A 24,209-nucleotide genomic window follows, 5' to 3' on the forward strand; every position below is an offset into this window, starting at 1 on the left:
TCTCATTTTTTTTTTGTTATTATTCAAATTTATTATTATTTTTTTTATCAAAAAAAGTAAAATTTTTATTTTTACATATTTTTTTTAAAATTTGTGTCCGGTCAAATGAACACACACGAAGAGAGTATAATATTTGAGCATGGATCTCATCTGATCCGATTAAATTAGGGTCATTATATAGGTTAAATCAATATCAATATATGCCATAAAGATAAATATCATATTTTTCATTCAAAATTTGAATGTACATATTATAGAAATCATACTTTTTAAAATTTTACTCCATCGGTTGCAATTGTATGTATATTTGACCGAGCATGCGTTTTAATAAAAGTGATTAATAATTATTACTTTATTTTTTATAATAAAAAAAGTGCATGATTTTTTACTTAAAAATATATATTTTTTATGATAATTCATAAAGAAAAGTGAATATGATTTTAATAACAGAGAAAATAATATATATATATAATTAGAATAAATTTAAAATATATAAAAATATATTTATTTATTGACGAAATAAGTGCAAAAAATATAAATAGAAATAGAAATACGAACAATTTATATAGTGGGAAGTGTTTGGGGTGTGTTTGTTTGGGAGTTTGAATTTTAAATTGGGATTTGAATAGTAAAAATTTTGAATTTGAATAATTGTATGATGTGATATAAATAGGTGTTGATATGTAAAATTAATTTTTAAGTATAATATAAAAAATAAAAAATAAGTGTTTGATTTAATGTTTTTTGGGGGAAAAAAATGGAATGAATAGTAAAAATCTAATCCAATCCCCCGAACAAAAGCACCCTCAACTCTCCTATACTTGAATCCATTCTTGTCTTTCAATTGCATACGAATAGATGTATGGGATGTATGGAAAGATCATTCATACATTAATTAATATCCAAGAATTAAATTCCCGTCAAATCGAAATCGAACCTTTTTCGTGTTAAATCGATCTCTCTTGATCCGATCTCGATTTCTTCCAAAAAAAAAAAAGAATATACGATTTTAAGTTCGAGTTCGGCTCAGGTGTATCGCCTCTTGGATTCACCGTAAGCGACGACTCCCAATACGGTCATTGTGTAGCCGGCAATACCGATGAAGGTCACCGGGTTTCTGAATATTAGAATCGATATAACCACAGCCACTGCGCCTTTAGCATTGCCGAGTACCTATTTAGACAAAATATCCGAGAAATTGGATTAGATTAGGGATGGATTGCACTCGACTCGAAAGTGATTTTGTAATCCGAGTGTGTTCTATAAAAAAATTTCGACATGCTTCCCAATTAATATTATAAAAAAATACAATATTTAGACAAAATATCTAATATAACTCAATGGATATATATTTTTCTCTGTACTTCCCATAAAAAAACACCTAAAACTAAAAATACAAAACAAACACACTTTCAATGTGAATTTTAGTTCGATGAAGGAAATAGTAACAATAAACGACGATTCTTAGGGTGATGTTAAGATTAACTAATAGTCCTTTCGATTCATTTTAACAAAATAATAATACTATATCGAAAAATCAAGCCGGGCTAGAGTTGGGTCCAAGCCTTAATTATCTTTCTTTCATGTTCAAGCCTATCGTTAGATTAAGGGGTTCGATTCTCACTCTACACATAGTTCATGTATTCTATTTCGACAAAAAAAAAAATGAAAACAGAGCGTGTAGAGAGAGAGAGAGGTGACCTGGAGAGTGAGAGCGCTAGTGTGCTTCGTAACCAAGAAATTGCACAAGTTGGCGCCGTAAGCCATCGTCGAATTAAGAAGAAGAAGAATCCACATGAGCTTTTGGTCGGTCCCTAGCGAAAGAACCATGTCTATTGCTTGCGGTTCCATCACAAGTGCGATCGGAAGCAAAACCAAGACGGCTATCGGGGCCATGTAAAGCAACAAATTCATCGAGTTCAATTTTTCCCTACAATCACAAGAATACGATTAAGTTAACCGGACATAAATATCTTTCACTTGCTTGACTTGGAAAGATCGAGAAAACCGGGGTTCATAAATGAGCTAAAACATTTTCTTCCTTCTCCGCGTATAGATAAATAGAATGAAAGAAATAAATGTAACTAAATATACGACAATACAATACAACATTTTCTTCCTTCTTCACGAGGCTCCCATTTAACTTGTCGAACAATATACATGAACATATATATATATACATGTGTGTGTGCACGTGCACCATTCATATACTCCCTCTGTTTATCTATTGTCATTTTGATCGGTCTAAAATCAGTCTATCTGTTTTCTTTTTTAGTAATTATGTCCCGTCATCAACTTATTTTAACTATTCTCGTCCCCACATGATAAAATTGTCAATTCACTCATCTATTGTACTATATATATATATATATATAGAGAGAGAGAGAGAGAGAGATTGCTTACCCTTCATTAGAAAGGAGGACACCTTGAAGCACCGATTTGAAAGCTCTGGCAGCAGTCGCGCTTATACACATGATAAAACCGTATAAATGGAAGCTCGGCTCACCCTGCAATCACCGTAATTCAAGAAACGATAAGTCACCAAGCAGTGAATTTCTCGAGAGACAAACAAACAGACAAACAATAGTCGCAGGAAGCGCCGTTAGCACAAATACGAAGAAAAACATCAGCACATTGCCCCATTGTCGCACACTACAAATTTAACAAATCTTGCTATCATATAAACTAAGTTTAACTCAGTCCGGATCGCTCAATAAGTGAATATTGCGCTGAAATTCATCACAATTAAAGCGAAAAAGAACACTCGAATTTGCAAGAGAAACCATTCTTACATACATCCATCGATCAATTCGATCTATAGTAAGCCAAAAACAGCGAATGAAATCGAATCAAATAATGGCACCAATATACAGATCAATCAGCAACCAATGCCATGCTAATGAACAACAAATGAGATTAAAATTCATCGAAAATTTGAAAAGGATCTCAAGATCAGATCTTCATCACCGAACAAGCTCAAAACCGAAGTAAAAAAAACTTAAATTTGCAAATGAAACCACTCTTACATGCATAAATCCATCGAGCAATCCGATCAGTAGTAAATCAACAACGGAAACTGAAATTGAATCGAAGAACGCAACCAATATACCGATCAATCAGCAACCTATGCTATGCTAATGAACAACAAATGAGACAAAAATTCACCAAACAATCTAAAAGGATCTCAAGATCAGAAGTCTCACCAACAAAACATCAAAATAGAAATCAATCCCCAAATGCTAAAAATCACAAATCAATCAATGAATTGATCGAAGAACAGATCTACCCTAAAATTAATCCAAAATTCCCCCAAAATTCACAATGAGCTCAAAATGCCATCAACAAAACATCATATTAGAATCCCTAAATCCCTAAAAATCACAAATCAATCGAAGAACAGATCTTCTACAAAATTGATTCTAAATTCCACCAAAAATTCACATCAAAGATCAAATCTATCCACCACAAAACTTCAAAAACACAAATTATTATTAATTTTTAAAATAAATAAATAGGTAGTTAGGTACCCCACTGGCGATAACAACGCCGGCAACGACGGGGACGAGGCAGCCATAGGTGATCCAAGCTTCTCGCTTCTGAGTGACGAGGAAGGCGAAGAGAGCGGTGAAGAAAGGCGTGGTGGCGCCGACGGCCTGGTTGAAGGAGACGGGGAGGTATCGGAGGGAGATGTTGCCGCCGACGACGGAGGCGCAGAAGACAATGCTGAGCGTGGCGATGCGGAGGAACTGGTGGCGCGATTTGAGGCTCTGGAAGGGTGTGATTTTGAGGAAGACGATGGAGATGTAGCTGAGGAGAGCGCAGGCGGACATGTGACACATTGTGAGGAAGATTGGGAAGGCGAAGCCATAGTTGGAGAGGAGGAACTTGTTGAGCAGAAGAACGCCGATGTTGGAGGCGTACCAGAGCACGATTAAGCCTCCGATCAGCAAAGACGACGACGATGATGACGATGATGAGCTCGAAGCAGAAGAAGAAACCATTCTTGTTGGATTTCGAATTTGGGATTTTAATTAATGATTCGGTTTTGTTGTTTTTTTTGGGATTTGGGGATTTCTTCGAGGTCCTGTAGGCTGTGTTTGTTTTGTTTTTTTTTATTATTGTAATGTAATCTGCTCAATCGGTTAAAGGCGTGTGTATTTGTTTTGGGATTTTATTACTAATAATAAAAATTGTATGGGCATTATTTATTTATTTATTTTTTTTTAAATATCAAATTAAATATTTATTTTTTATTTTTATATTATATTAAAAATTAATTTTATACAACTATTCAAATTCAAAATATTTATTATTCAAATTCTAACTCAAAATCCAAATTCCCAAACAAACACACCCTAAAGGTAAAATTAATTTTTAATTTAATTTTAAAAATAAAAGATATGAGCGTATTTAATTTGTATTTTTAAAATGAATGTATTTTTATTTTAAAATATGAATTTTAATTTTACTTGTAAAATTTTAGTTTTAGATTTGATTAGAATTTTGAATTGAAATAATTGTTTAATTTAATATATATATATATATATAGATGAATGTATTTTGAAAATAAAATTTAATTTGAAAGCAATATAATAAGTAAAACATAAGTATTTGATTAAATTTTTTTTTAAAAAAAAATATTAAAATAGTAAAATTGAAAATAAAATTCCACGAGCAAACACAACCTGTATTTTTAATATTATTTAGAGATTGTGTAAAAGCAATGGGCTTGTTTGTTTTGTAAAATTATTTGAAAAAATATAAATTTTTTATTTAAAGTAAAAAAATGTATAGACAATATAAAAATAATAAATATTTATAATATATTAATATTTGAGAAAAATATATTTTGTTTTTTGTTTTATGTATTTTTTTTTACAAAAACACACACCCATATTTGGTGAACACAAGTATTTTGACTATTTTCGAAGAAAAAAAATAAATAGTGAAAATTTATAAAAGTTTGTTTATTTTGAATTTGAATTGAATTTAAAAGTTTGTTCTTTTTATTAATATAATACCAAATGTGATATTTTATCAAAATATTTTTTCAAAAATTAAAAAAAAATTAAATAGTGAAAAATTGAATAAAGGAGTATTTGCTAAAAAAAAATATTACTACGTATGTATCTTCGGAACTTACATAAACTAACTATATAATACTCTCTTCGTCCACAAACTAACGTCCTACTTTCCTATTTGAGACGTCCAATAACTATTATCTTATTTCTCTTTTTAAATACAAATTTTATATTTTTACCTTTCATTCCATATACCATCAAGGACAAATTTATCAATTCATAACAAAAGACAATCACCTAAAAAATCGTACAAATATACTTTAGGATAATAAAAATTGAACGATGGAATAATTGTTAACACTAAATATTATTATATTAACCAAATACTTACTAATGAATATAAATTGTTTTTTAAGCAACCATAAGTGCTTAATTTGTCCTTTATTGTATGTTGCGTTTGCCTTATTCAAACTACTATAATGGTACTATTTCCTTTAATATATATTTCTTCGATATTAACAATTGTATATATTTTACCATAAATTTATATGGCATTTATATTGAATGTAAATTTAGCATTGCATCGAATAACACATTATATAATTTTAAAAAAAAACACACTATATTTTTATAAAGAATATATTCTTTATATTAATATAATACAATATATTTCTTTTAAAGACATGTAACATATTCTCGTTACATAAAATAAAAAAAAAAAAGACATAATAAAATATGATATTCTTTTATAGAACATACATATAACACACACTATTATTCACATAGCATTAGCTATCTCAATTTGTAAAATTTGTGTTTTTTAGAAAAATTAATAAGGATAGTAATCCAACCGAATATATTTTATTATTGTAATAAAAATACTCTTAATGCTAATGCTCCATGTGCTAATATCTCTTAGAAGAATAGAAAAAATATTATATATAAAATTTATTTTTATTTAAAATATGTCATTTATTTTAAATTTATAACCATATCAAAAGATATTTTATTTTTATTTTTAAATTTTCAAATAAATCAAAATATTGAAAAAAGAACACACACACCCAAACAAGACTACCCTAGAATGAAACCCTACGGTATTAATTTAAGATTATGATAATATCAAGAAACGACAAATGTCATAGGGATAATCTACTTTATGCAATAAACATATATATTTAATTCTATCATATCAATTAAAAAATACAGATTTGTCATAGTTAATGTAAAAGACACAATCATCCGAGAGTGAATAAACTTAAATTTAAATCAATTAAATCCAATCAAAACCAAATATGATTTGTTTGGTTTGTATTTTAAATAAATAATTTCATTTAAACTGTATGGTTTTAATAAAAATTATCTTACAATTTAAATCGTATTTTAGTTAAATACTTCAAATTCAAACACAAACATATACACCCTCTGTCTGGCACACTTTATATAAGTTTGCTTGAATACAGAGATTAAAAAATAATAAGTAATATTTTAATATTAAAATTGGATAGGTAAAAAATAAATTAGAGATATAATCAAAAAAATTATTAAAAATTTGGTAAAAAGATTATGGATAAGTAGAAAAAATAATAACAAATTAATTATTATTGCTTAAAATATAAATAATAAAATTATTTATTATAAATAAAATAAATAAATATATATAATACATCCAATATATATTTCTTCTCCCGTCAGATATCCAATCTTTCCTACTGCGAAATTGTTTTTCCAAAAACATACAAAACATCTGTCTAAAGAACCTAAACAAATACTAAGAGTGTAGCTAAAATATATATATATATATATATAAATAATAATAAAAAAGACTCTTTTTTATGCAGCAGCAATGATTTTTTAATGTATGATATACGAAATTGTGTCAAAAGTAAAAAAAAAATTATTATTTTAAATTGAATATTTAACTTTTTTTTAATGAGTATTTGAAATTTTTTATTTTTCACTTTTTTTGACTTTTGTGAATAGCAATTGAAAAATACTGCTAATAGAACAGAGTGAAAATCACACCAAAAAAAAAAAACACACTGAAGAATGAATCAAAAGAGCATAAATTAGAAGCATGTGAAAATGGGACAATGCTATGTATGAAATTCACAGATAAACAATGGATAATTTGAATAAGTTTGCTAAGAAATTCCATACCAGGAGAAGGTAAGAAGCCTGCAAGAATGAGCAGTCTGATCGCCCGAAATCAAGCTCGGGTCATAGCATCGAACGGGAGATATTTAAGTGTAATTGTCGATGAAACGACTGCAATAACCAGACAGAGTGTAGCTATTTATCGTCTAGTGTAAACAACAGAGGCATAATCCATGTCTTTCTTACATGTATATATATATATATATGAGTCCGTATAAGATTTTTACGATTCAGATAAATAAGCGTAAGCGAAGGGATTAGTTTTTCAAAATTTCTAAGGTTTACCGAAGCTTTTTACTATTTAGATTCTTTTTTCCCTCCAAAAATATCACATCAAACAATTACTTTTCTTTTTTTATATTATACTATAAATTTATTTTATATTCAAAATATCACATCAATTTCTATTTATATCAAGTCAAACAACTATTCAAATTCAACTTTTTACTATTTAAAAATCCAAACCTAAAAACTAAAATCCACAAACAAACACACCCTAAGAAATTTGCAAGAGCGGGCGGTGAGTATGATACCTTAATTAGCGGATTATCTGTGATCAGCCTCCTTTAATGCTCGAGCAAGATGGAGTATTCGGTATTGAAGCTTTGCATTTTCAGAAGTAAGGCGTTGCACTTCCATCATAGCTTTCTTCATCTAGAAAAGGAGGCTCCATTTTTTGTTTCGGATACTATATTTTTGATGATTAGATAGATGGTTAGAAAGGATACCTTTTCTCTTTCAACAACTTGTTCGGCTTTTGTATTTTCTAGCTTTGACTGGAGTTCGCCAATCAGTTTTTGTTGCTTCTCATTCCCAGAATCTGAAATAAAATTACAGAGGGTGTAAGAAATATGACATTTTTGGTCCATGATTTCAAGAACAATGGCAGCTCGGACAGACCTTTGTTTCTTGACAAAGAAGCTTCGAGCCTCGCCAAGCGATCCTTCACACCAAATGAAACAAATGGTTAAAACAAAGCAGAATGTTCTCGTACACATAATTGACGCCACTTAACTATATACATTGATGATAAAACTGAATGCCGAAGAATAACCATATAACACAGATATTCACCAGAACAAACTACATTCTCGATTTAATCTAAATCATGTTTAATGATTCACACAGGCTCTAAATGGTAATATAACCTAACAGCTCTGCTACACAATTTCAAGTAGCTTACAAATTGGGATAACTTCATGCCAGGAAACATTTTACAAGACAGAAAAGGAGCCTTAGCAGATCACGGAACAAAACAGTCAGATTTGAAAGTTCTTTAACGTTTATGCCAACAGTTATATTCCGTTATCACTGCCTCGCTGGCCTAGCAAAACTCAGATGTCAAAAGTTGGAGTCGAGTCAATCCAGGCTCAATATAAACTCCCGAAAACTATGATCAATAAAACCATCTTTGGCAACTGATTTCGCAGTTGTTCATCTTTCATAAATTCAAAATTTAACCTCTGACCATAAAACTCGAATGCTCCCAACTGTCCTGTTAATCATTATTCCGATCCCAAAAGGCCAACTTAACAGAACCAAAATCCTCTGTTGTTATCATATATTAATGTCTATAGAGTGTAGGGTTGTTTTGAGCATTTTAATTTCTTTAAAAGAACAGCGACGGAGGCATGACTCCACCAGTTACGGCCCATAGTTCATCGCTGGCATAAGGGACAATACGACTGGTGTATACCGGCTCAACCTAATGTTTAATTACGATCTTTTTATCTACAACAAATTAAATATATGCAGTTGAACTATCTTGTCTACTAGCACCATACTGTATGTTATTTATTGTCTAATTTTGCTACTAGACAATAAATAACATGCTTGTATTTGATCAAATAAATCTGCACCCGATCAAAGCAACAATCACCTTCTCAAGTTCACTTTAAAATTCCATAATTTTCATAAGTCTTGTACCACAATTTAAGAATTTAAACTATGGTCTTATAGTATAATCTAAAAATTCAATTCACTAATCAGTAGGTGTACTTACAAATATCATCTTCCCCAAAAAAATTTAGTATCAATTACTGCATCTGCATTGAATTGAAGATTATCGCAATCTGAAAAATGCTCTAATGTAAATTACATACAAATGTTTAACAAAGCTTCATGGCTTTAATAACTCTATTTCAATGGCAATCGAACTACTCTACAAGGACAGTTACAAATTCATTCCTTTCACAATATGAAAACGCTAATCAACCTATAATTACTTCATCACAGCACAGACTAATTTTATCTAGGGATTGTATTACTCAGATTGAAATCCGAAACTTCACTTATACAAGAATCAAAATCACACCGCGTACCAACACAGTGAAGAAAAACACCTCAAAACGCAGGCAACGATCGTACATATACATCAAAATCAGCACTCAGTCAAAGAGAAACATACCACGAAAATAGGAACAAAAACAAATGTTAAGAATTCTTATCATCTCTATCATTTAGCACGCACCTCTGCTTCCGAAGCTCTTCGGTAAAACGGCTCCAAAACCTCTTCTAGATTGTTCGATTCCGCCGCCATTGTTGCTTTCTTCCTCAGTGCGCAGCAGACGACGACAGACCATTCAAAACTCGTGTGCAAACTCAAAGTCGTGTTTCTGTAAATTGGACTTTTGTAAGTTTAAAACGCGCTTTTGCGCCATCCTCGGTTGATACTTGCTTTTACAAATTTACCCCTACAGAGCAATCAAAACTCGTGTGCAATCTCAAAGTCGTGTTTCTGTAGTTTAAATTATATATGTGATAAATACATTCAATGTTTATATATGAAATAAAAAATAAATTAAAATGACTAAATCACACATAAAATATATAGAACAATTTGTATTTATATTTTATATTTAAATTGTAATTCAATACTACTATAATACTTTTGTTAAAGAAGATAAATATTTTTATAGATAAAAAAATATAGAATTATAATTTGTTCACTTATTGTTTTTTTTTTCCTTGTAATAGATTACTCTTCATAAATATTATTAAAAACTATAATATACTATATTTTATTCTATCATAAAAATTAATGATTTAATATAAAATATTACATGTGGACTGAAAGGAGAAAAATGAAACAGGCTAAGTAGCATGAAAGCTCATTTTCAAAAAGTAAGAGAGTGTCGACGTCGCAGATGAACAGAATTTCTAGAAAATTGAAGGAATGATTGTATCACAATTATTTGAAGGTTGGAGTTGTTGAGTTTGTGAACATGTTTCAATGGCATCTTCAAATTCCAGGTTTGGAGCACCGTTTATTTGTTTGATTCTTAAGATGACTTGTCTGATTTTTTTAAAGATTTTTGTCCAATTACTTTGTTGAGCTGTCTGTATAAAATAGTGACAAATTCCATACAGGTTTGGAGCACCGTTTCTTTATTTGATTCCTAAGGTGGTTTGTCTATTTTTTTTGAGAATTTTTGTCCAATTACTTTGTTGAGCTGTTTGTACAAGATAGTGACAAAATTTTGAGTCTCAGTGTGATAAATTCTATACAGGTTTGGAGCACCATTTATCTATTTGATTCCTAACTTGTATGATTTCTTTGAAGATTTTTGTCCAATTACTTTGTTGAGCTGTCTGTATAAGATAGTGACAAAATCCGAGTCTCGAAGTGTGACAAATTCCATACAAGTTTGAAGCACCATTTATTTATTTGATTACAAGGTGACTTGTTTGGTTTCTTTGAGGATTTTGTCCAATTAATATATTGAGTTTTCTGTATAAGATAGTGACAAAATCCTGAGTCTCACATTGTGTCAAATTTCATACAGGTTTGGAGCACCGTTTATTTATTTGATTTATAAGGTGACTTGCTGGTTTCTTTGAGGATTTTTGTCCAATTAATTTATTGAGTTATTTGTATAAGATAGTGACAAAATCCTGGGTTTCAGAATGTGTCAAATTCCATACAGGTTTGAAGCACCGTTTATTTATTTGATTCCTAAGGTGACTTGTCTGGTTTCTTTAGGATTTTTGTCCAATTAATTTATTAAGTTTTCTGTATAAGATAGTGACAAAATACTGAGTCTCACAGTGTGTCAAATTTCATACAGGTTTGGAGCACCGTTTATTTATTTGATTTATAAGGTGACTTGCTGGTTTCTTTGAGGATTTTTGTCCAATTAATTTATTGAGTTATTTGTATAAGATAGTGACAAAATCCTGAGTTTCAGAATGTGTCAAATTCCATACAGGTTTGGAGCACCGTTTATTTATTTGATTTATAAGGTGATTTGCTGGTTTCTTTGAGGATTTTTGTCCAATTAATTTATTGAGTTATTTGTATAAGATAGTGACAAAATCCTGAGTTTCAGAATGTGTCAAATTCCATACAGGTTTGGAGCACCGTTTATTTATTTGATTCCTAAGGTGACTTGTCTGGTTTCTTTAGGATTTTTGTCCAATTAATTTATTAAGTTTTCTGTATAAGATAGTGACAAAATACTGAGTCTCACAGTGTGTCATATTTCATACATGTTTGGAGCACCGTTTATTTATTTGATTCCTAAAGTGACTTGTCTGGTTTCTTTGAGGATTTTTGTGCAACTAATTTATTGAGTTTTCTGTATAAGATAATGACAAAATACTGAGTCTCAGGGTGTGAAAGATCATGACGAGATTATTGAGTATAAGATAATGACAAAATCTTGAATTCAAAGTGTGAGAGATCATGTCGAGATTATTGAGTATAAGTTAATGACCAATCTAGAGTTCAAAGTGTGAGAGATCAATTATTGAGTATACGGTACTGACAAAATTTCGAGTCTCAAAGTCTGAGAGGTTATGCAGAGAGTACTGAGCCTAAAACAAATGGCCTTTGTCTCAGAGTGTGAGAGGTGATGCAGAAATTACTGAGCCTCAAACAAATGACCTTTGTCTCAGAGTGAGGTCATGCAGAGATTACTGAGCCTCAAACAAATGACCTTTGTCTCATAGTGTGAGAGGTCATGCAGAGATTACCGAGTCTCAGACAAATGACCTTTGGTCCTGATAGATACCATGTCACAATTTTCACTATCGGCATAATCAAAAGTAATTAAAGATTATGAAATTGATGATTTTTTTTTCAATAAAACTAAAATTAAATGATTTTGACATCAACGAGATCAATTGTAATTTTTCTACCTGCAATATTTGATGTGATTTTCATTAAAAATTTTTAAAATATATATTAAAAAAATTACTACTGTGATTTTGATTTGAAACCAAAATTTTATTTAAAAATTATTTAGTTTGATATTTTATTAATAATAATATAACCAACTAATGATAGTTTAAATCTCAAATAAAAACCTAATTAATCTATTATTGTAAAACATTTCAACAATATTTATGTAAATAGAGCAAATAATTAGGCAAATGAAGTTTGTTATTTTGTAATTTCAAATTAAAATTTATTTATTTATTAATAAAATATTACCTCAATTCAGTCACAAAGTATACAGTAGCTTTTTTGTATTAATATTTGAATGTTAATTATTCAAAAATACATCTATTAGTTTCTTATAATGCAAATACAATCATAATTTTAGAGTAAACTGTACAAATATAAAAATATTTTAAATATTAAATACAATTGCGAAAACGGGTTAAAGGTGCTTATTTGAAAAAATTGGTACGAATTTTTCAAAATAAATATACATAAAATATAAAAACAATACTTATTTTTATTATGCATAGCCATGCCTCTAAAAATATATGCTCTTGATGTGGTGAGGCAAATATTAATTTAGCCAGATGCTGAATTAATCTTTGTCTATAATCAATATTTAACTATTTTAATTAAATTAAATTATATTAAAATAAATAATTAGGATTTGATTCAACTGTATTGAAATACTGAATTTAGTACATAATTCAACTTAATTAATATAAATAATATACTGTGTCAATAGTAATGTCATGTATTTAAATTAAAAAAATTAAAAAAATATTAATATTTTATTTTAAATTATAAAAAAAAAGAAAAAAAAAAAAAAAAAACAGTCGATATTATTGTAGATATTATGACAAACCTTCCAATTATTGCCATGGCCTATTTTGTTAGCACATTTCCCATTGTCTGTCTGTTCATCTCATCCTTTCTCATACAGTCGCAGAAGTAGAAGTGTTGTAGTGAGAAAAACTGACCAAGGATACCAATGGAGGCCACCGCCAAGCCCACCGAAATCAGCAGCACGAAGATGTTCGATGGATACAACAAGCGATTCAACCATTTCAGCACCGTTCTCGGCTGCTCCATGAACTTCCACATCTACTTCCCTCCCGCTCCTTCCCCTTCCCACAAATTCCCCGTAAACCCTAACCCTAATTTGCAATAATGCCGGATTTTTCGAATTCAATTTTTTTTTGTGGTTTGTTCTCAAATTGTTGTGGAATTTTGATTGATCGTAAATTCTGCTGAGAAATCGATTTTAGAAATGTTGATTGTTGGATGCTCACTGTTGATGTATGTGTGTGTATTTTGCTTATTCAGTTGCTGCTATTGTTGTTTTCAATCGTAAATTCTGCGGAGAAATCGATTTTAGAAATGTTGGTTTCTGGATGCTCGCTGTTGCTGTATCTGTGTTTAATTTATTTATTCAGTTGTTGCTGTTATTGTTTTCAATTTCTTGAATGTTTGGTTGAGGTTTATGTAGAAATTGGGGATTTTAGGTGTTCAATCTTAATTTATGGTTTTCATCAATTTTGTGTTCTTGTTAGGTACTTTATTGGTTGTCTGGACTCACTTGCACAGATGAGAATTTTATAACTAAATCAGGTGCACAACGTGCTGCTTCCAGGGAGGGTATTGCACTCATTGTTCCGGATACTTCCCCAAGTGAGTATAATTGGATCAATTGAAATGGAAATGTGTTTGTTTTGGATCGATATATGTAGGTGCATATATATAGATCAATTGTAATGGAAGTGTTATATGTTATTATGTATAATTGTATCAATTGTAATGGAAATGTGTTTGTTTGGGGTCGATATAATTGGAACAATTGTAATAATGTATAATTGGATCAATTGCAATGGAGATGTGTTTGTTTTGTCTCGATTAGATCTGTAAAAATGTTTAATTGGATTAGTTGTAATGGAAATGTATCTTGGTTGATAGTTTTCCTTACTAAAAATGTATTTTGCTCGTATTGATTTGAAACTTCTATGTGTTTGAGGTGTGCAATGGTTCTTTTTTTTTTAAAAAAAAAATAAATTTTGGCATGTCTTTTGTATTTTGTTAGAGAATTATGGTTAATTAATCCAACTGACGTTTTGTTTTGTTGATTGAATCTGTTAAGAATGTAGTTTCTTCCTGGTTTTTATGTGGAATCGATCACTCAATTGAGGGTGGTTTCTTCGGTGATTAACGGCCACCTCCTTGCAACATCGAAATGGTTGTGAGTGAGAAGGCTGTTTTATGGCATTATTTGTCTTGATTATATGTGTTACCATAACATAATCAAATATAGCTTTTTTATACGTAGGTTTTTGTGTTTGTCATAGCAATTAATCGGACTTTTATTTCAGGAGGGTTGAATGTTGAAGGAGAGTCAGACAGCTGGGATTTTGGTGTAGGTATGCCTTAGAAAATCCTTTTGTTGTAATTGCTCTGTTTCCGTCACACATTCTATAAAAAATAACGTACACACATACACACTCACACATACACACACACATGTGTATATATATATATATATATATATATGAGTCATATGACTTGTGATCTAAATGTGTAAGATTCCAGTTTTGGTTTGATGGAATCATAGAATGCGTGTTATTCGATTCTGCAGTTAGAAAATCTACATCTATAAAATATCTGGTTTTACCTTTCCACGATTATGATAAACCTTTTAGTGAAATTTGCTTTAGCAATAAGGCATTGTTTGAACAAAGAACTATGCATTTTGGTGAGCTGAAGGTGCTTACGAATTCCCAAATTTGAATGATTCTTGGAGTTCTTGTAGCAGCTTCTTCCATTTTTTTTTGGTTCTAATATATTATATGTATATGTCTATACATTATAACCGTTAGTGAAATTATATATTTTAACTAATATATTAACATATATCCGCACTATTTTCTTTTTAGTCATTTCAATTTTGACTAATGTGAAAAACATAGAAGTTCCTGCAAATCATGCCTAAATCTGGTGCCAGCCTTTCATCTGCCTCTTTACACTATTACAATCTTCCGAGCGGACATGATATGCGTAAGTTTTCTTTGTTCGGTATCATATGATAGGTGCTGGATTTTATCTCAATGCAACACAAGATAAGTGGAAGAACTGGCAGATGTATGACTACGTTGTGAAGGAACTGCCGGCACTTATTCAGGCAAACTTTCCACAGCTTGACATTTCTCAGGCTTCGTTATCTGGGCATTCAATGGGCGGACACGGAGCACTGACAATTTACCTCAAAAACTTAGACAAATACAAGGTAGTCGAGACTAGAAGTATAAAATTCCCCTTTCTTAATGCATTTTCATTCTTCCATCGCCAGATTGTGTTCTGATTTCCAATTGCATATTATGCAGTCGGTATCTGCCTTTGCACCTATCCTCAATCCTATAAATTGCCCATGGGGCCAGAAAGCTTTCTCAAACTACTTGGGTGAGGATAAAGCCTCGTGGGAGGTATGATTTTTATATTTGCCGGCTAAAAATGATTTCATATCCACTATTCGAAAGTGTTTTGTTGAACGTATCTACTACACATTATTTGTAAATTCGCAGGAATATGATGCCACTGTTCTTGCATCAAAATGCAACAAGGTTTCTGGAACTATCCTAATCGATCAGGTACAACACCTGATTTATTGACTATCATAGATTACATCCTTGAAACATTACTTGGCATTGAACTCTAGTTAGCTATTTCGTGCCTTTATCTTCAGGAAACATTTCTTGTTCATATTCATGCTATAATTGAGAACCGAATGGAGGTTCTACATAGGGCTACAAATGAATTTTGCCACTTGTAATCAACTTGAGTTAGAAATTGAGTCCATCCGAAACAATCAAAGTTGAGCTTGGGTTTGACCAAAGAGATATTAAACTCTTTGTATTCTCAGCCTACTTGATTATATTTATAGTTTATTTTTGGAAAGGGGAGTTGATTATGTGCTCAATTTCTTTCAGAATTGTGCATTTGAACGATTTTCAATTCTTTTGAACTACGGAGAAATAATGATTCTTTACAACATAAAACATTAGTATGGTGTTAAATTGTTCATCTCATGGTGTAATTTTGTGAACTATGTTATACTCCATGTTGTTTAAAGAATAATACTCTCTCCCTCCCAATTGAATAGAATTTTATTGGTGTGTGTAAGAGGTTGAGATTTCTGCCCCATTGATTTTATGTATAAAGTAATTGTACGTGTAATAGTAAATTTGTAATTGAAGTAAAAATTGAAGAGTATTTTGGTATTAATGTATAATTATTTTTTTAAAAATAGAAAATGGATACTTTTGAGTGAGACATACGAAAATAGTAAAAATGGTATTTTGAGTTGGGACGAAGAGAGTAGTATTTTATATTTAGTAGATAGAGTGTAAGCATGCAAAGATGTGTGTTTTTTAATTTAGTTCGAGTTTGATATTAAAATAATATTTGATGTGATATTTTGTGAGATGAAAAAGTGTATTTTTTCGGGACATGCAGAGTACAAAATTTGGGAAGTTTGGGCAAAAAGAAACACACAGAGTGATGGGATATGTTATCAATTTTATAGGGTCTATATATATTAAACAAGGAAACACGTCTATTGTTTGAAGATGCCCTAAAAGTAAAATGTATCTATTGTTAGTAGACGGAGGCTAGATATTGAACAACAAAAACCTGTTGAATTATAATGTGAATCTGACGAACATACAAGAAAACGAATTGAATCATATTTTAAATTTGTTGAACATTTATATGTTGAATAAAAGAAATAAAAAATAAAACCATTGAATCACATAAAAAATCTGTCGAACCATTTACAAAATTTGTTGAACTTAAACCACATTGTTCTGTACTATGATATCTTCGCTTAGTAATTTGGCTTGAATTATAAGTAGAGCTCAATGTCGGGGTTTATGTTTATGTTTGAGTTTCTTATTTGAATTTTTATTTTGTTGGTCGACTCCCGTTTGTAGATAAATAAATTAGTGATGCGTATCCCTAATACCTTAAGCTTTTGTGTGAGACGGTCATTTACTTCATCTTAGCCATTTAAATAATATTTTTATGTAATGTTTTATGAGAATAAATAGTGTATTTTTATTGAAAATGGAGAAATCCTCCGAATTTAGTTGAAGTAGTGTGATATCCAACTTATAGTGTTAGATTCGACTCGGCTCACTTGTGCGACGATATTTATTTCCAAATATGTTTGTAATGATCCCATTTTACGCAGGGAACCGAAGACAAGTTCTTGAAAGAACAGCTCCTACCACACAAATTTGCGGATGCTTGTAAGGATGCCACTGTTCCTTTACTGCTTAGAATGCAGCCGGGATACGACCACTCCTACTATTTTATCGCAACCTTCATAGACGATCATATTCTCCATCATGCGAAAGCGCTGAACCTCAAAACCTCGCTCTAGGTAAGATTCGGGTACGTTTCATAATCCTATGATGTCCTAGAATTTGTGTCCCCTATGTTTTGATACTTTCATGTACTGAATTTCTAGTTGCATCGGGTTTGGTTGGTGTTGGTATATGCTGAGTCGAAATCTGCTTTTCGATGGTCACTTTTATTGTGAGAATAATTGAGGTCCTTATGTTGTTTGAATAAGTTTCAATTTGTGTTTTTCATCAAAAAAAAAAAAAAAAAAAAAAAAAAAAAAAAGAAGAAAAAAACACCAAACTAAAATACTAAATAAATAAATTCATATTTGTTAAGTATATTTAAGTTGATAAGTATAAGTTTTTATTATTCAGTATCACATTCTTATTTAAAAGTTAGTATGTCAATATTTAGTTTTTAACAAAATATTTTCTTAAATAATTATATTATTTTTAAAATATTAAATTAGGAAATATAAAAGTTAAAACAAAAGTCTACTAGTGTATGTGGTGTAGTTGGGATTGTGGTTAGAAATTAAATTTTATTGTCAGAGTAATCAAATATTATTTGGTTGAAAGTTCATTTGATTAAAAATAAATTTATAGTATATTCAATATAAATTTTATTTTGTAAAGTATAAATATACTCTTTTCGTCCTAATTCAATGTATTATTTTTTACTATTTTTGTCTGTTTTATTCAAAAGTATCTACTTTATTATAATGAAAGTAGTTATATCTAAATATTAATATATTTTTATGTTTTACAAAATATAATTTATTTCTTTTGTACTTTTAAAGGTATAAATATCAAAATTATGTTATAATTTTCACTAACTAATAAATTATGATTGGTTGTGTGAGTTTAAACCCCGACAAAAAAAACACAAATAGGTACATTGAATTGAAGCGGAAATAGTATAATGTTAAAAAAAAGTATTTCATCTATTCTATATTTATTGTTCCGTTTTATTATTTTCTTCGTCTCAAATAAATTATTTTGTTATCATAAATAATAAATATAGTTTATATATTATTACATAATTATAAACATATTATTACTTATTAATTACGGTCGTAAGGAGTGAATTCATGATCGTGAAATTATGTATCTAAATTTGCGACCCTATCCTTAAAAAACCCAACTTATCATTGAAATCTCAATTTATTGAATATCGACAACTTGCCAAATTGTGAGCATCAAAATGGAAAATAAAAGTGCCAACTTGAACCATTTTATTTTCCCATGCCAAACCACGTTGACTTTTGGAATTAAGAAAAAAGTCAAAATCATTTAACATTGACTCGTACCAAAAAGTCACGTGACGATCTCGCTGTCGCACGCGGACGTGCCGGCGACGATTCAGCTCAAATACAAACCCAAAATAACAAAAACACCCCCCAAACCCCATCAATATAAAAACCCACCCCACCCCTTCCCAATTTCTAATATTCTCTACTCAGAAACCCTAAAACGATGTCGTCTTACCCTCCAGCGAACCCCTTCCCCGGCGGCCCTCCGCCGCCGCAAGCATATCCCTTCCCCGCCGCGCCTCCGCCGAATTATCACCAACCTCCGCCCCCCCAATCTTCTCCGTTCGCCCCCGTCGTCCCCAACCCGACTCCCGGCGGCTACCCCCCGGCGGCGTACGGAAACCCTAATTTTGCGTCGCTGGTTCCGTCGGCGTTCCCTCCGGGGACCGATCCGAACGTGATTTCGAGCTTCCAAATGGCGGATCAAGACAACAGCGGATTCATCGACGATAAGGAGCTGCAGCGGGCGCTGTCGATGTATTTCCAGAATTTTGGGCTCAGGACAGTTCATCTGCTAATGTATCTTTTCACGAACAGCAATGTCAGGAAGATCGGTATGTACATATATATATATATATATACACAGAACAAATTATATGTCTTCTTGTTGGATTATTACATGACATTACATTAGGTTTATATAAGATTGATTAATTGTTGCCCACAATGTGTTTGTGTTAATGTCTGCAGGTCCTAAGGAATTCAGTCAGGTCTTTTATTGTCTTCAATCATGGAAGGTAGGTAATTCAAAACTATACATTTTGTTGTTTTTGGGTGTCCAAAAATATATATATATATATATTAATATTAAAATATCTTTTAATTTTGTCGAGTATTATTGGTTGTTCGAGCTCGTTTTAACAGTATATGCTCGGCTCGGCTCGTTAAGATTTCGAACCAAAATAGTAGCTCGAGCTCGGCTTGTTAGGCTCAAATTCAATCTAGGTTTGAATTTTATACATATTCTATATATTTTTTAATATATAAATTAAATATATTTAATTTATTCATAATTTTTTATAATAAAATATTTAAATTTTAATAATAAATATAAATTTTGATAGTAAAAATTATATATATTATATTAATATATAAATAATATAAATATATTATTAGTAATGAGCTCAATTAAGCTACTCGTGACCCAAGCTCGAGCTCGGTTCAATTATAAAAAAATAATTTTCGAGCTCAAGCTCGGCTCGCTTATCACCATAAATGAGCTGAGTCGAGTTGTTAACGAGTCGAGTTGAGTTTGGCTCGTTTAACAACTCTACTTATTCCTAACTCACAATTTTATTATCCATATTTTATTAAATAATAATTAATTTGCCACTATATTTTCTACTTATCTCATATGTTTTTTAACTAATAACTCCTAAATTAACTTTACTTAAGATTCCCACGTTATATTCTATCTGCCTCACTTTAACATTAGAATATTATTATTTTTTAGTTTTCAAGTCAAACCAAATTTACATAATTTTCTTTGAAGCGGAGGGAATATAATTTACCGACGTAACATTATTTTATATATAAAATATAAAAGATAATTGTCAAATTATTTCTACATACTCCATATATCAATAAATTTATACAAATATTGCAAAGAGAACACAATCTCATTTTTTTGTTTTCTTTTTGTTTTTTTCCGCAATTCCCTCAAAATATGATTCGTGTATTGTGTTAATAGTACTTGAATGTGATGCTTGTTTTAATTTAATAAGAAATCGCGAGGTTGCATAGCAAATAAATTTAAAAAAGAATTCAAAACTAAACATAGCCGTGATCTTTTTGATTTTTCAATTTTTATATATAGTCATCGGGTTTTTGTTGATCTAGGCAATATTCGAGAGATTCGACAAAGACAGAAGTGGGAAGATTGACACAGTCGAACTGAGGGAAGCACTCCTTAGCTTAGGGTTTTCTGTCTCCCCACTGGTCTTGGATTTGCTCGTCTCCAAGTTCGACAAAAATGGTGGAGTAAGCAAGGCCATCGAATACGACAATTTCATTGAGTGAGTTGTCGAATTTCGATTCATTTTTCTACTCTCATTCTTACATATATTTTTAATTTCTTTTGCTCATACATTTGTTGTCTTGGCTTTACCTTGTTCAGGTGCTGTCTCACTGTCAAGGTACAAATAAAATTAATTTTCTCGTTCTTTATTTTCCTTTCTCATCCTCGATCCGCTTGTGATAATGTTGAATTGTTTATTTCATATGTTAAAACAAATTTCTTATTATTCAAGAAATAATACTCTTTCCGTCCGTGAAAATTAGAGAAAAATAAATAAAAATATTTCAATAGGAAAATAAAATTCATCAAGAAATGAGTTTAATAGATAGTGTCTGTATGATCATTGAAAAAAATTGTTATTACGAACTCTTTCCGTCCCAATTCAAAATACTTTTTTTATAATTTTTTTCGTCTCACCTAAAAGTATTTTTTTTAAATAAAAATAATCATACACTAATACCAAAATACCTTTATCACTACAAGAAAAAATTATTTTTGTAACAAAATATTTTTGTCTCTAAATCTACTTTTTCCGTTACTAATGACATTAGAGACGGAATTAGGAACGGAATTACGTTAGCTACGTGAACTTTAGGGACGGAATTCCGTTACAAATATATTATTTTTTTGTAGTGTATTTTTAAAGTCAAAAGACAAAAATGTTAAAATCTCTTACACACTTCTATCAATCAATAAAGTATTATTATTTTTTAATATACTACAAAATTTCAAAGAACTTAGTTGAAGTGAGACGAAGAAAATAATAAAGTAAAATCAATACCTGCTCCATACCTAGGGGTGAGCAAAATATCTGAAATCCGAAAATCCAAATCGAACCAAACCGAAATTTAAAATTTGGTTCGGATTTTTCGGATTGGATCGGATTGAATTTTTAACAAATTTCGAATTTTCGGATCGGATCAGTGTACTTAAAATCCGAACCAATCCGAAATCCGAAATATAACATTTTAATATATTTTTATTATACATATTTAATATTTTATTATAAATAACTCAAATTTATTAATTATATTTTAATATATTTGATTTATATATATTATATATATATTTAATATTATAAAATAAATATAAAAGAAATTTAAAAATTTAAAAAATAATAATAAAAATATTTAGAATTTCGGATTTTTCGGTTTGGTTCGGATTTTTTAGTTCGAATTACGGATTTTCGAATTTCGATTCGGTTCGGATTGATTTTTTCAAAAATTTCGGATTTGGCAAAATCCGAACCGAAAATCCGAATGCTCACCCCTATTCATACCACATGTATTGTCTCACTTTCTATATAAGTTGCCAATCTAAATGGCCAATTTCCATTTATAGTTTACATTTTTTTCTATCCGATTGTCAATTTACCTTCAACGTTACTTTTATTTACGCAAATATTATCTCACACTTAATGTTTAAATTTTAAGCCACCAAACTCGAGAGAGTATTTAGACTTTTCTATCATAGACAAACTACTCATTAATATAATACATTTTTTTCTTAATGTGCTACAAAATTCTCGAGACAATTGGTATGAAAGAAACAGCTGTGGACATATTTAAAAGAAAATAAGTATAAGTTTAACGGACAGAGGAACTACTTAACATATTTATATTATGGTTCGGACAGATATTGAAATTGTTTTTTTAATTTTTTAGTCAAAATAGATTAACGTTGTGTTCGACACTACATTGATGTGTTTTTCATCGTCAAGACTAGATTCAATTCCTTTTTTACGCGTGTAACTATGTCGCTGATTATGGCTGCGTTTGTTTAGGGACTTACGGAGAAATTCAAGGAGAAGGATACGACTTTCACCGGATCGGCTACCTTCAATTACGAAACTTTTATGTTAACAGTTTTACCATTTGTTGTTGCCTAGGACAACCAACGTTAGTATTATTTCTTGAGTTTGTTTCTTGCAAAATCTTCCTTGAATTTATGTACTTTTTCATTGTAATCTTCCTGCAGCTGTTATTTCATTTGCAATTGTTTCTTCATTTGGTTTATTGAATGGGGTTTGTGTTATGGTGGTTTGGATTTGAATAATTTGCTTAATTTATTTAAAAATAATATTGTTGAATGTTATAAAAAGGAATAGTTGATGAAAAATTGTATTTTGGTACGTTGCTGTAAAATAATACTAGCATATTCATTAATATTGTAGGGTCGTTAATGATCAAATAAGGAAAAATTATTTGTAGATATTTTGGTCCATTGAAGTTTGTTGTTTCAAGATTTCAAACTCAAATAAAAAGATATTTCCTATCTATATGTTTTGCATGGCAGAGAGTTTCGTGCAATATATTTTTGAAAGTATTAAGGGAACGTTATGCAATTTTTTAAAAGTAAAGTGGAAATTTATGCTAAGTTTTGAAACCACAGTGTTTTCATGCAACATTTTTTAAAGTATAAAGCGACATCATATAATTTTTAAAGTAAATGAGAGATTTACGCTGAGTTCAGAAATCACGAGAAAGTTATGAACAATTTTGCCAATCAATTTTGACAACAACCAAACAAACAAACTTAATTTGTTGAATTAAGTACCACATACATTGGCTAAAGTAATAAAATGTCCTTACATTTATCCTAAACATACAACCATACAACGCTCTACTAATTATACTTCCGAAGGCATTTTAATTAATTGATACTCTTACTCACTAGTCATTATATATAAAATACTAATATTTCTTGTAACGTTCGTACAAAAAAATAAACCGATACATATTTTATCGAACAAAACAAATATAAGTTGCAATAAACTATATAAATTATCAAGAGCAGTGCAAAACTATTGATCTTATTATTATTATTATTATTATTTTTAAAATCATCACTGATCGAACAAGAGTTGATCGAACAAGAGTTGAGACGGAACCCCCAACCTGTATATACTACGAAAAATCTGAGAGTATCATGTCACACATATTGTGATGGTCCGATGGTGAGGCATATTCTAAACTACGGAATAAACCTGTACTAACCGACTATTGAACCATCTTGTAAATTCAAGTCATTAAAAATTTAAAAAAGATCACACTTAACTTTGTAGATAATAATAGATCCGGGGAACTAAGTTACCTTGTAGAAAGCTCAATAATTTTCGGAATGAACTATTGCTGTGTAAAATTCAAG

The 24,209-nt window shown here is 30.2% G+C and overlaps 4 protein-coding genes across 6 annotated transcripts; 2 read left to right on the forward strand and 2 right to left on the reverse strand.

Annotated features, from left to right (window-relative positions):
• Nucleotides 1-821: 821 nt before the first annotated feature.
• LOC127256754 (UDP-URONIC ACID TRANSPORTER 1-like) lies at nucleotides 822-4,210 on the reverse strand. 2 transcript variants are annotated; one of them, XM_051282923.1, is made up of 4 exons: nucleotides 3,528-4,210; nucleotides 2,404-2,507; nucleotides 1,702-1,930; nucleotides 822-1,173 (listed from the first exon to the last, which is right to left on the reverse strand). In XM_051282923.1, the coding sequence occupies exons 1-4, from the start codon at nucleotides 3,999-4,001 to the stop codon at nucleotides 1,027-1,029; spliced, it is 954 nt and encodes a 317-aa protein (XP_051138880.1). In that variant the 5' UTR covers nucleotides 4,002-4,210; the 3' UTR covers nucleotides 822-1,026. The 2 variants fall into 2 exon arrangements, with proteins under 2 accessions (XP_051138880.1, XP_051138881.1); XM_051282924.1 differs by having other exon boundaries at nucleotides 3,533-4,011.
• A 2,861-nt stretch (nucleotides 4,211-7,071) lies between these two features.
• On the reverse strand, nucleotides 7,072-9,781 carry LOC127256755 (uncharacterized). 2 transcript variants are annotated; one of them, XM_051282925.1, is made up of 5 exons: nucleotides 9,649-9,781; nucleotides 8,079-8,121; nucleotides 7,907-7,998; nucleotides 7,712-7,832; nucleotides 7,072-7,289 (listed from the first exon to the last, which is right to left on the reverse strand). In XM_051282925.1, the coding sequence occupies exons 1-4, from the start codon at nucleotides 9,715-9,717 to the stop codon at nucleotides 7,725-7,727; spliced, it is 312 nt and encodes a 103-aa protein (XP_051138882.1). In that variant the 5' UTR covers nucleotides 9,718-9,781; the 3' UTR covers nucleotides 7,072-7,289; nucleotides 7,712-7,724. The 2 variants fall into 2 exon arrangements, with proteins under 2 accessions (XP_051138882.1, XP_051138883.1); XM_051282926.1 differs by lacking the exon at nucleotides 9,649-9,781 and adding an exon at nucleotides 9,500-9,572.
• A 3,447-nt stretch (nucleotides 9,782-13,228) lies between these two features.
• LOC127256665 (S-formylglutathione hydrolase) lies at nucleotides 13,229-17,968 on the forward strand. The gene is made up of 7 exons (XM_051282786.1): nucleotides 13,229-13,486; nucleotides 13,896-14,013; nucleotides 14,706-14,753; nucleotides 15,420-15,616; nucleotides 15,714-15,812; nucleotides 15,912-15,977; nucleotides 17,579-17,968. The coding sequence occupies exons 1-7, from the start codon at nucleotides 13,334-13,336 to the stop codon at nucleotides 17,768-17,770; spliced, it is 873 nt and encodes a 290-aa protein (XP_051138743.1). The 5' UTR covers nucleotides 13,229-13,333; the 3' UTR covers nucleotides 17,771-17,968.
• Nucleotides 17,969-18,799: 831 nt separating this feature from the next.
• Nucleotides 18,800-23,068, forward strand: LOC127256666 (calcium-binding protein CBP-like). The gene is made up of 5 exons (XM_051282787.1): nucleotides 18,800-19,599; nucleotides 19,736-19,782; nucleotides 20,885-21,060; nucleotides 21,162-21,180; nucleotides 22,846-23,068. The coding sequence occupies exons 1-5, from the start codon at nucleotides 19,209-19,211 to the stop codon at nucleotides 22,948-22,950; spliced, it is 738 nt and encodes a 245-aa protein (XP_051138744.1). The 5' UTR covers nucleotides 18,800-19,208; the 3' UTR covers nucleotides 22,951-23,068.
• Nucleotides 23,069-24,209: the final 1,141 nt, after the last annotated feature.

This window comes from Andrographis paniculata, unplaced genomic scaffold, assembly GCF_009805555.1.
Source record: "Andrographis paniculata isolate CXL003 unplaced genomic scaffold, ASM980555v1 Contig56END, whole genome shotgun sequence".
Taxonomy (NCBI): domain Eukaryota; kingdom Viridiplantae; phylum Streptophyta; class Magnoliopsida; order Lamiales; family Acanthaceae; genus Andrographis; species Andrographis paniculata.